The 10,822-nt window shown below is 47.2% G+C and overlaps 1 protein-coding gene across 4 annotated transcripts in view; it reads left to right on the top strand.

Moving 5' to 3' along the window:
- agap1 (ArfGAP with GTPase domain, ankyrin repeat and PH domain 1) overlaps positions 1-10,822 on the top strand; it is a 70,741-nt gene that overhangs the window by 50,414 nt on the left and 9,505 nt on the right. For all 4 annotated transcript variants that reach the window (XM_086030420.1, XM_086030335.1, XM_086030187.1 and 1 more), the window contains 4 exons: positions 1,172-1,333; positions 3,884-4,038; positions 4,145-4,235; positions 5,181-5,403. In XM_086030420.1, the coding sequence (XP_085886546.1) occupies positions 1,172-1,333; positions 3,884-4,038; positions 4,145-4,235; positions 5,181-5,403 (631 nt within the window). The remainder of the gene's footprint in view (positions 1-1,171; positions 1,334-3,883; positions 4,039-4,144; positions 4,236-5,180; positions 5,404-10,822) is intronic.

Here is a 10,822-nt window from a genome sequence, read left to right as displayed (position 1 = left end):
TCATGGCTTTATGATGATTTCTGTAGCCAGTAACATCCGTATTGTTTGGACCCAAAGCGTCTTCAAGGAATTCCGGGAATTTTCAAAGGTGGAAACTTTGTATGGGAGTTAATAAGAATTTATAGGAATAAACCTGGGACTAAATTGCAGGTTGGCCCTTTTATGGAGAAGTTAAGTATAGTTGGGGAAAATATATTTTTGCAGAAAAGATATTGTCGCTGTCCTGTGAAAAACACTTATGTCCAATTTTGGAGCATTTTTTAACTTTCACGTTAATGCGATGTATGTAACGTGGAAACACCATTCACGTAATAATAAGAAAATTGAAAAAAATGGATGTAAGTGTTTTTCACATAATAGCGACAATATGCAGGTTTCTTGTTGTTCTTTGACTTAATGAGTGCCCCCTTTTATGAGCCTGGTCAGTTGTTCCTTTTACTGGTAGTCAAAGTTTGAGGTATGAGCAAGCTCTGGATACGATGTCGCTTTTTATGACGGGGGGGAATGGAGCGATTAAGGTACTGTAATGCCCTTGCATGTTCGCTAAAAGCAATCTGTTCAGCATGGATGTATCCTGATGACAACACAAAATGCCTATATTTATTAGAGGTGCAACGATAAATCAATTACCAATTTAATCAATAAATATTTTCATAGTCGATTACTCGTTTTGAGACGTTGCTTGATTTAAAATTGTCCATATCCTCGGATTTTTGCCCCTCACTAGTAAATTTTCTCAGACTTGCGTAATTCGTCAGGAAAGAAGACTTATTACCTTTGTGTTGAATCAAAATAAGACATTTGCAAACATCTGCGACAATGATCAGCATTTTTTCCTATTTTCTGACATGGACCAAACCAGTAATGTTATCTAGTCTTCGTGTTTTTGAATCAAGGGATGGACATTAATTAAAAACTGTTGCTTTTTAAGTCCGATAAATCGTCAAATAATTGACCAGATTAATCGATTATTAAAATATTTGTTAGTTTCGGCCTGAATATTTATGCTTGAACATGATGCCTTCTACCCCGAATTTCCAATTCATTCCCATAATTTCCACAGAAAGCTTTTAGTTTGGAATGTTTCCCCATCTTAACTCCTCATGAAAATGTATTGTAAATGTTCCAGCTTTTCGCAGCCCTAATTAGGCGCTTCAATTTTTTTCTCCAGACGCGGGCCTGGGCGACTCCATGTCTTCCAGTCCCAGCATCTCCAGTACAACCAGTCCCAAGATGGAGCCGCCCCCATCGCCCCACGCCAACCGCAAGAAGCACCGGCGGAAGAAAAGCACCAGCAACTTCAAGGCAGACGGCCTCTCTGGTACTGCCGAAGGTAACGACAGCTTCAACCATGGTCCTCACTTGCGGTTGACCACTTTTTGTCATGAAGCGCAAAATGTTTGGCACAAGTCCTGCAACACACATGCAGCCCGAGCGCGCACGCACATTCACTCAAGCACTTTGACTCGTTTCACACACACGCACATGCGGAACAGATGTGCGAGCAGCCGTAGCAGATGTAATGTTGGCTTCTCCATCAAGCAGCTGACGAGGGAAATTCTGGTCAGAGAGACAAATTTACTAGTTTTCTTTATTTTCACCTCCTTCCTTCATCATCATTTCCTAATTTCATCATGTTTCCTCCTCCTCCAGTTTCTCCTCTTTGTTCTCATTTCATCAGCACACTCTTCATTCACCAGCCCCCCCACACCCCCCCGTGAGTCAGCCAGAGAGGCTTAAGTGAAATATTATAAATAATCTGTGGTATTGAAATCTTTTATCAGCGGTGTCACTTCCATTATTCAATAAGCGATTAGTTACAGTCTTCCCAATTTAGCCATTAAGCAGCGAGCGCAGTCAGGCGGCCGCCGGCTCACCGCCGCTTGTCACGCCGGGCGGGCGGACAGGTGGCTGAAGTATCGTCATGTCAGAGTGAAGCCCGGCGTAATTCATGAGGGAGAAACGCCCTCTTGTCTCCCAGCTCCCCCTGATTAGACCCGCTGCACTTGGTGAGGCACAATTGCAGTTAACAATTGATTTGGTTACCATAATAAAACCAGGTGTGACAGTTGTGGCTAAAAAAAAAAAAAAAAGTGTGGAATCCATCGCAGTGACATTGTTTCAGCAGTCATTGCAACCTTCGAGTCACATTGAGAACGGTCTCTCCCTTTCTGTAAGCAAGTGTTAAGAGCAAGTTTTTAGCATTCAAATTTAAAAAAAAAATTTTTTAGCATCCTTAAGGGCAACGTTGTGTGTGAGCTTGACAATTATACAACTGACTTTTGCTCATGCCGTGCTTCCGATGAACTTTTCGAGTTTGGCTGTCAAATGAGTATGTTGCATGATGCACCCTGTCTGCGTTTGGTCCCCGTTGTGCTGTGGAGAAGCTTGCCGTCCCCTCGTTTGAGTCACATGACCTGTTGATCCCACCTTAGCTTCTCTGACTGCCCCACACCGGGAAAGATACGAAGGCTTGCCAAGGATGTCAGCTGACATTATCCGAGGTGTGTTTTGTGTCCATGCGAGCGAGTGTCGTGAACAGCAGCGTGCACTATTTTCCAGGTTATTAAAGTAGTAAAAGGCTGCTGATATGGAGAGTAATGACCTGTGTCGCAAAGCAATACTGTGCGCGCTGACATTTAAGCTTTTAATTTGTGTTTCCCGAGGCCCCGTTTGTGTCCCTCACACCTCCCCTCTCATTGCACCTGGCGGCCTGCTGTCACATACACACGCGCGCACACTATGCATGTTTGCCCCTCCCCCCTATATTTGGTTTGTTCTGTTTGTGCCGCTAAAGGTTGCCGGTGTCAGAGTTCACAAATTGCCTCGACGCCGCCTCTCTGCGTGAATGTCGCTCACAGTAGCCGAGAGCGCTGGCGGTAATTACCAATACTGCGTGAGCGACCGGCCGTCTGGCAGCGCTCGGATACGCTCGCGTACGCCGCGCCGTCACAAGGAGGAGGATTTACTTGCGGCACAAGCCAAAGTCCCACTTTAACCCATTAAGGCCTAAGGCGCCTGGCTAAACATCTCTCTAAAGCCTAAGGTCGCGTTGGAATCGCCCTCTAAAACCTGACGTTTTTCCGGAAATTCAACACCTACAAAATAATCAATCTCAGCCCCAGTAGCAGATAGAAGCATCATTCCGATAGAATTTGAGATCTTAGATATTGCTTTCACACAGACCTGAGTTTATTAGAATTTACCGTTTCGATCAAAAATGTAAAAGTAGTGTCAATGCAAGAGAAGCACTATTTTTCATTTAAATCCATCCTCTATTGTGTTACAAAGCCGTCAATGTCGTCATCGTCTTCAAACATATATCTTAACCATATGTCACGTTCAACTGGTTCAAAGTCTTTTTTTTTACTGCTGTCACTTATTTCAGAGCTCCCGCGATCATCTGCGTCCGCCATTACGGCTCGAAAAAATTCCGGACATCCTCCATTTGCTCACGACACCGTCACTGTATATTCTGATGCATTTCATTGGCTAAGAGACCGAGAATTGTATAAAAAAAAGAAAATGACGTATACGGTCTTTCGGCTTTAATGGTAGATGTTTCCCATCCTCCAAAACACCTGATTCAAATTCAACACCCAAAACACGAGCAACTCCAAAATAAAAGTGTACCAAGGCACTGTTGTCCGTGTATTTTTGTATTTATGAAGTTTTTATTTTGAAATTGGCCTTAGCACCACCTTGGTGGCGTGTTACCGTCATGCATAGCATTGCTACGGCAGGCTTGACTGTCTTCTAAATTGTGCACAGCAAATAAACGCAGAAGGCAGAAAAAAAATCCTACAGCATTTTTTTTTTAATCGAGGTACTTGTCTTGCTCGAGGACTTGTTTCACCCTACTCATTTCTCTCACCCCCAACAGAGCAAGAAGAGAACTTTGAGTTCACCATTGTATCACTTACGGGTCAAACGTGGCATTTTGAAGCCACTTCGTATGAGGAGCGAGACGCCTGGGTGCAGGTCATCGAGGGTCAGATCCTGGCCAGTCTTCAGTCGTGTGAGAGCAGCAAAAACAAGGTGGGTGTCCCACAGTGTTACTTGCACGCTAGGTGTTTTCTGACTTACACGAGGGATTTTGTGACCACCTGAGCAATTTGCGTTGACATTTGTGTCCTTCTTCCAGTCTCGTCTGACCAGCCAGACGGAGGCCATGGCGCTACAGTCGATCAGAAATATTCGTGGGAATAGCCGCTGCGCTGACTGTGACTCTCAAAGTGAGTAGAGAGCATCATTATTTCCTTGAATGTACAGTGAACCCCCGCTAGATCACGGGTCACCCTTCACGCCCCCGCTATATTATGGAATTTAAAGCAGCACTGGGCAAGAAATCGACCTTAATACATTTTCTTCACAACTCTTTTGATGAAACATTTACTTACAAGCACAGTAGTTGAATGGGACTTCATGCCCTGAGGGGGTCTGTATCGTTTTTACTGGCACAAAGCAACTTTGAGGAGGATGGGATCATCCCTGGCACACAAAAAAAGACAAATGTCCTGAATTGCTTTACGGCATACTCACTTGCTCCTTTCGCTATAAGGACGGCTCAGGATTTCACGACACTACGCGCTGGCACGCATGGGTAATGTGGTTGATATTGTCAAAACACTACGGCTTTTGTACACATGGCGCCGCCATAATCAACAAAAACTGGTATATGTCACGTTGTTGCTTTAAAAAAAAAAAAAAATCTGAATTTAGAGTAGTCTGCCTTTAATGTAGTACCTCATTGTGCCACAACATGCCGGGTAGCACTGAGCTCAACTGGATGCGGATGCAGCGTAATTATTAGAAGCCTAGTAGGACCTCTACTAAGCAGGGACAATATAATGTATGCCTGTGAGTAATTATTCTGTTTTTTGGGGGGTTGAATGCATTGGTCTTTAAATATCCATACATATGATTAATTCTGTTGTTGTATTGATGCTGCTCTGCATGTGTTCGTAAGTCTACCGTAACGCAGACACCACAATCCGTAGAATATTTTCTGTACATTTTATGTTAACAATCTGTTAATCGAATATGGTTTTGAATAGGTTTACATGTGTTTGAAAGCGGATGGCAGCAATAGGAAAAAAAAATGAACGCGGCTTCACTGTACTGTATCTTTCAAGCTGTTTGCATGAGCGCCACTAATGCTGTCACTTTGACACATGCAGACCCGGACTGGGCCAGCCTCAACCTCGGCGCCCTGATATGCATCGAGTGCTCGGGCATCCACAGGAACTTGGGCACCCACCTGTCCCGGGTGCGCTCGCTGGACCTTGATGAGTGGCCGCTGGAACTCATCAAGGTCATGTCAGCCATCGGCAATGAGTTTGCCAACAGCGTGTGGGAGGCCAACTCACAGGGTCACCTGAAGCCAGGACCAGATGCCAGCAGGTAGGCAACTTTGCTGCACTTTCACTGGATGCTGGTAGGGGGCGTTATTTGGGTGAGCGTGGTGTATCCCGGGTGATGCCCGCCAAGGCAGCTGCCATCAGAACTTTTCACAGCCCACTACCAACCACTTCATGGTCGACTTATCTGCCCACACACGGTCTCCGTGCGAAAACTATCGCTTCATAATGAACTCTTTCACAGTTCTTGAAGCCAAGTCAATTTAGTTTGTTTGCACCAATTCATAACAGAAGTTATCTCAAGGCACTTTACACATTGAACAGGTCAAGAAGCACACTCTTCCATGAAAGAAAACCAAGCGCTTGGCAACAGAGGCAAGAAAAGCGCCACAGAAGCCAGGCTCGGTGGGACGGACCTATGTTGAGATGGAGAGACGCAGTAGAGGGACAGAGGGCAGATCAATAGTCAGAAAACAGGATGCAGGGGTTGAGAGACGTGAGAACAATGGGCACAGCAACAGCTGTATCAACAAGAGTAATAGCCCCATGATGACAGCTACTGGTCTGCTCCCAACACCTCTGCCAATAGCAAGTAGATACACGTGAAGGTGACATGGCGCAGAGTGAGAGAACGGCAAAGAGAAGCAGGTTAGGATGGTGATGAGACAACATTGCACGTAAGAACAGCTGCAATCATGTAATGCAAGTTGAGATAAAAAATTATAGCGAAAAGATGATGAAGGGAACCCTCCCCCTGCAGTCGAGGCCTATGGCAGCATAACTTAACTCAGTCACTGCCATTGACGTATTTATTTGTCTTTTCACAGTCCAGCCATTCAATCCCAGGAATTTCTTTATATTTTTCTTCACATTTTTCCAAACGTTCCAAAAGAGGGTCTGAAAATGTCTGGCAGTGAATGAGTTAAGAGACGAGCCAGAACATGCCTCAGTCATCCCCAACTGTAAGCCTCAAGTCTTGGAAGTTCACGTCCAGCCCACATTGAGTTGTTGGCATGTTCCAAGCAGCAAGAGTACAAATGAGCACAAGAGTGCAACGCACACGGCTGCGGTAAAAATGCAAATGACCATAAATCAGTCAGCCATTGACTGCGCGCATGCACGCGCGCACACACACTGAGCGTATTGACGTGCCATTAAGCCTAGTCCATCAGAGCGCTAATGCTTTTATTGTTGCTCATGTTCCGATTTATTTATTAATCTGATGTATGTTTCCCCCTGAAGAGATTAGAGCAAGTCAATATTATCTCAATTTAGCTGCGACGCTCCACTGCAGCCGCATCACTCTCCAGCCCGTCAATAGTATTTATCAGACCATTCCTTAAGTGCCTTGATTTTCACTCCCGCCCTGTTCATGACTTCTGTCTCTACTCTCCTGAACGTCATGCTCATTTCACGGCTGCGTGCCACTTAAAGCCTTGCACGGAGCAAGAAGTCCACGCTAGAAACATTTACTGCTCCCGTTGCGGGGCAGTGAGGCCAATTGCTTGATTTTTGCGTCAGAATTGTGACTTAAGGCATTTGAATTTGACAACAAAAGACGAATATGAGGCTAGCTCAACAGTTTAGCTATGATTTCCATGAAATTTACAGACGTAACTTGGATGGCACCTTTTGTTTAAAGCGGAAGTCAACCCAAACATATATTTTTTCAAGAATATGTTCTATGCAGGCCCACTAGTTGAAACAGTGCATTCTGATAAATATTGCGTTTGTGGAATAAGAGTTAATCCACCTGTTTTTAGCCATCTCTGGAGGCGGCCATTTTGTCACCTCTGTCGACTAAAAATGACACCACAACTGCTGAGGGCTCAGATAACGACCAATCACAGCTCAGCTTCAGAAAACAGCTGGGCTGTGATTGGTTGTTACCTGAGCAACTGTAATGTCATTTTCAGTCGACAGAGGTGACAAAATGGCTGCCTCCAGAGATGGCTAAAAACAGGTGGATTAACTCTTATTCCACAAATGCAATATTTATCAGAATGCCTTGTTTCAACTAGTAGGGCTGCATAGAACTAGTGGGCCCGTATAGAATATGTATTTGAAAAAAATATGTTTGGCTAGACTTCCACTTTAATCACTTTTTTCATGTGAAAGTATTGAAACATGTTACCCCAGTGCATCCGTTACGTTGATAATTTTCGGTAACGGACGCTAGCGGTAATTATCGCTAAACATAATCAGTATTAAACCTGATGTCTTTTGTTGTTGTGGTTGTTTCAAATACTCACGCATTTTGAATTTGTTGTTTTGGTGGAGTGAGTAGGGGAGAAAAAAAATGCTGCTTGTCCCCTGACTGTTCTCGTATCTGAAAAAAAAAAAGCCTGATTGTTTCCTTCCCCCCCTGCTCAACCTTCACGAGGCTCATCCATCTGGTCGGACAACTTTATGGAGTCTTAGTGGCAGCCTCCGAAGTGACTTAGTCGTTTTGCTGACGTTACACGCATGCTTTAACATCATCTCCTCTGGAAGAAAGGTATGACGTTCAAACATGATTGTCACAGTCTTCACCGGAGCTCCACATTTGGTTGAAATCATGGTTGAGGAAGCCAGCCTTTTTGCAGACAGTTGAAAGGATCACAGGGAAGGCAGAGGGGGGAGAGATGGGTGAGACAGATAGATGGAACACTCACCCCACCCCCACACATGGTCTCTCAAGTGAGTAATAGAGGCCGAAATTTCATTTTGCAAGTGGCTGAGTTAATGATCCAAAGGGTAATTAATGGCCTGATTATCTTAATGTTAAATATGGCCAGCAGCAATTACACTGACCTCCTGTCTGTCAAGGTCTGCCCCCTCCACCTCCTCCCCCGCACTCACACCTCCCAACCACATCCTGTTTGGAGGTTTGGGACTGGATGGAAAGGAAACCGGAAGACTCAGCAAAATAAAGAAAGAGCAAGGTGGTGGTGCCAAAGGAAGAGTAGCCACTGACTGGTTGGAAACAGAGCAAAGAAGATGGAGGGAGTCAAGAGAAGAGGATGGTCAAAAGAAGCAAAGGGAGACGAGGAAAAAAGGTTGAAGGGGGGAAATGTACAAGGGAAGGATAGTTGGGAGCTGCGATGAGCTTCTAACGACAGAAGAAGGGAAGAAGGTTGCAAGAAAGGATGGCGAAGGGAGTGTGATGGTAGGAGCCCAGGGGGAAATGGAGGAGGGTTGGCGAAGGAGGTGCATTAACATGGCTGCCTGTATTCAACACCTCCTCCTCCTCCTCCTCCTCCCCTCGCTGACTGCCTGGTCTGGCCAGAGGGAGAAATTATGTTCATGGAGATCACGCCCCTGTCCAATGAGATATGTGACAGGCCAGTCTCCAGCTGTTGTCATCATCTCTTTATCAACTTCTGCTTTGTACCCACCGTTCACGGCTCGCCCGTAAGCCCACCCACAACATTGTCTAGCCCAGGTCACATTAGCATCAGGGAGACGAGGGCTCCCCTCGTAAGGTCCCGCTTCGGCACCGCAGCGCTCGAAGATGAGAAGGGAGACGCGTGGACGCGGCCGTGATAAAAGCTGCGGAGCCGCGGGATTCCTTGGCAAGAATTTTTCTCGGCGGTGCAAAGCACAAAAAGACTGAGCCATCCTCTAAACGTTCCCATTAACCCCTGGCTGCCCGCGGTCAAGCGTCCTCACCTCAGCTGGCACGCTCGCCGGCATCGGCGCCACAGCTGATGCCAGAGCTGAGGGGGCTGCTAAGTTTGGGCTGCCTGCCCGTGGTGGAAGTGCCACAGGGGTCGGACGCTTTCGTCTGCACTAAGCGCGCCACCATTGCTTGCGTTGCCGGCGTCGCAGCTCATTGTTTTAATTATCTGCGGAGTGACACGCCAACACCAGCGCGCCCAGCACCCTGGGCCTATAGGCTCCACTTGACGCGGCGTGTTAAATCGGCGGCGGCGGACAGCAAGTGACAGCGCCGCTAAGCCGGCTTCCAGACGACAGAGGTGATGCGCGGCCATGTCCCCTCCTTCCAAGTAATGACCTTTGGCGCTTTCTCCCAGAGGCTGGCCTTGGCCTGCTTCTGCTCATGTTAGTTGTGGATGTTCTGTGCATTCAAAGCAATTGACTGACTTGAGCCACACCGCTCGGTGGGAACCGAAGAAACGCCGTGTGCGGCTTAGTCCACTCGGTGGTGTGCGGGGGAGCGTTGTAAGGTGAAGTTGGTCTCTGCGGACAGGAAAGACGGCGTTGAAAGAATAAGCAGCAACAACATGGCGGGGGCCCATAAATGACGGATGCTGAGGCGGTATTAATTCAGCGTGGACGTCGATGAATACCAGCTCAGAGCAATAATGTGCCCCCGCCCCGCCCTGCCCTCCCCAATCCTGAAAAGGCCATCCCGGCACCAACAGATTTCAAATGAAACCTGCTGCTTTTAATCTGAGGTGGGGTGTCAGGTGCGGCGGCCGCCATGGCAGGGTGGTGGGATTGGGCTCAGGGGACTTGATGGGGCGGCCAGGAAAAGAGGGAAGGCAGGGGGGCCCACATCACAAGATAATTGCCCCCCAGGGTCAGGGCAGTTTCGGGGTTGGGGGATGCTGCTGCTGCCGCTGCCCCGGTTCTGTGATCATAACACACATTGGACTTGTGAGAATTTAGTCGCACACATTGGAAGAGAATGGTGACAAAGATTGAGCACCGCAGACGAGACTCGACGGATTTGGAGCTCGATTTACCGGAGGACGTTTCAGAAGTCAGTCACAAACAAAGTCAGTCGGGTTTCTCTCTCTGCTGGAGCATTCTCAACTTGTGCGCCGCCGAGCTCCCTTTTGGCCACCGATGACCGAGCCCACCCCGGCTGGCCTAATCCCTCCGCCATTATGCGCAGCCCCTGCTGATGTGCGGCGTCCTCTCGGCCTGCATTTTAAGCAGCGCACGCTGGCAGAAAGAAGCCTCCTGACAGGCGGGCCAGTGCAAATAATTGGGCCTACATTCTAATTCATCCTTGATTAAATGAGTCCTAATAGACATTATTTTTTACATGACTGCCTCGCTGGCGCCCGCAGCCGCGTCCGCCGACTCGCCTAATGAGCCCTCCAATTTACTATTGACATTAAACCGGCTGACACGAGCCAATCAGATTCCCTTCATGGTTGGTCGTCAGCGAGAGGTTCTGCTAATGTGGGCTAAAAGCGCATTTTTTATGCCCGAGTCATCACAGAATCATAATGAGTGAGTAAATAACAGTCGCTACACGCATGACTCTGCCGTGCTCCTCCAGCAGCTCGGAATTTATATCTGCTACATGGAATAGAATATGTACGCCGCCGGTAAGCGTCCTCCCACCCCGTGGCTGATTGGCCCAGTCAGCGAGTAGCGGTGGGGGGAGGGTGGATGGGGCCCGCCTCGGCTTTGTGGGTAATATGTTTGGATTGAATGGGTTCACGCGCCACTGATAAACACTTGAGATGCTTTTATTTAGCCATTTTACTCATTTATGCAGACCT

Source organism: Filicampus tigris, chromosome 1, assembly GCF_054856515.1.
Source record: "Filicampus tigris isolate MCC_2025a chromosome 1, RoL_Ftig_1.0, whole genome shotgun sequence".
Taxonomy (NCBI): domain Eukaryota; kingdom Metazoa; phylum Chordata; class Actinopteri; order Syngnathiformes; family Syngnathidae; genus Filicampus; species Filicampus tigris.
The sequence above is the reverse complement of the archived record's forward strand: the minus strand, read 5'-3'. Positions and strand labels throughout refer to the sequence as shown.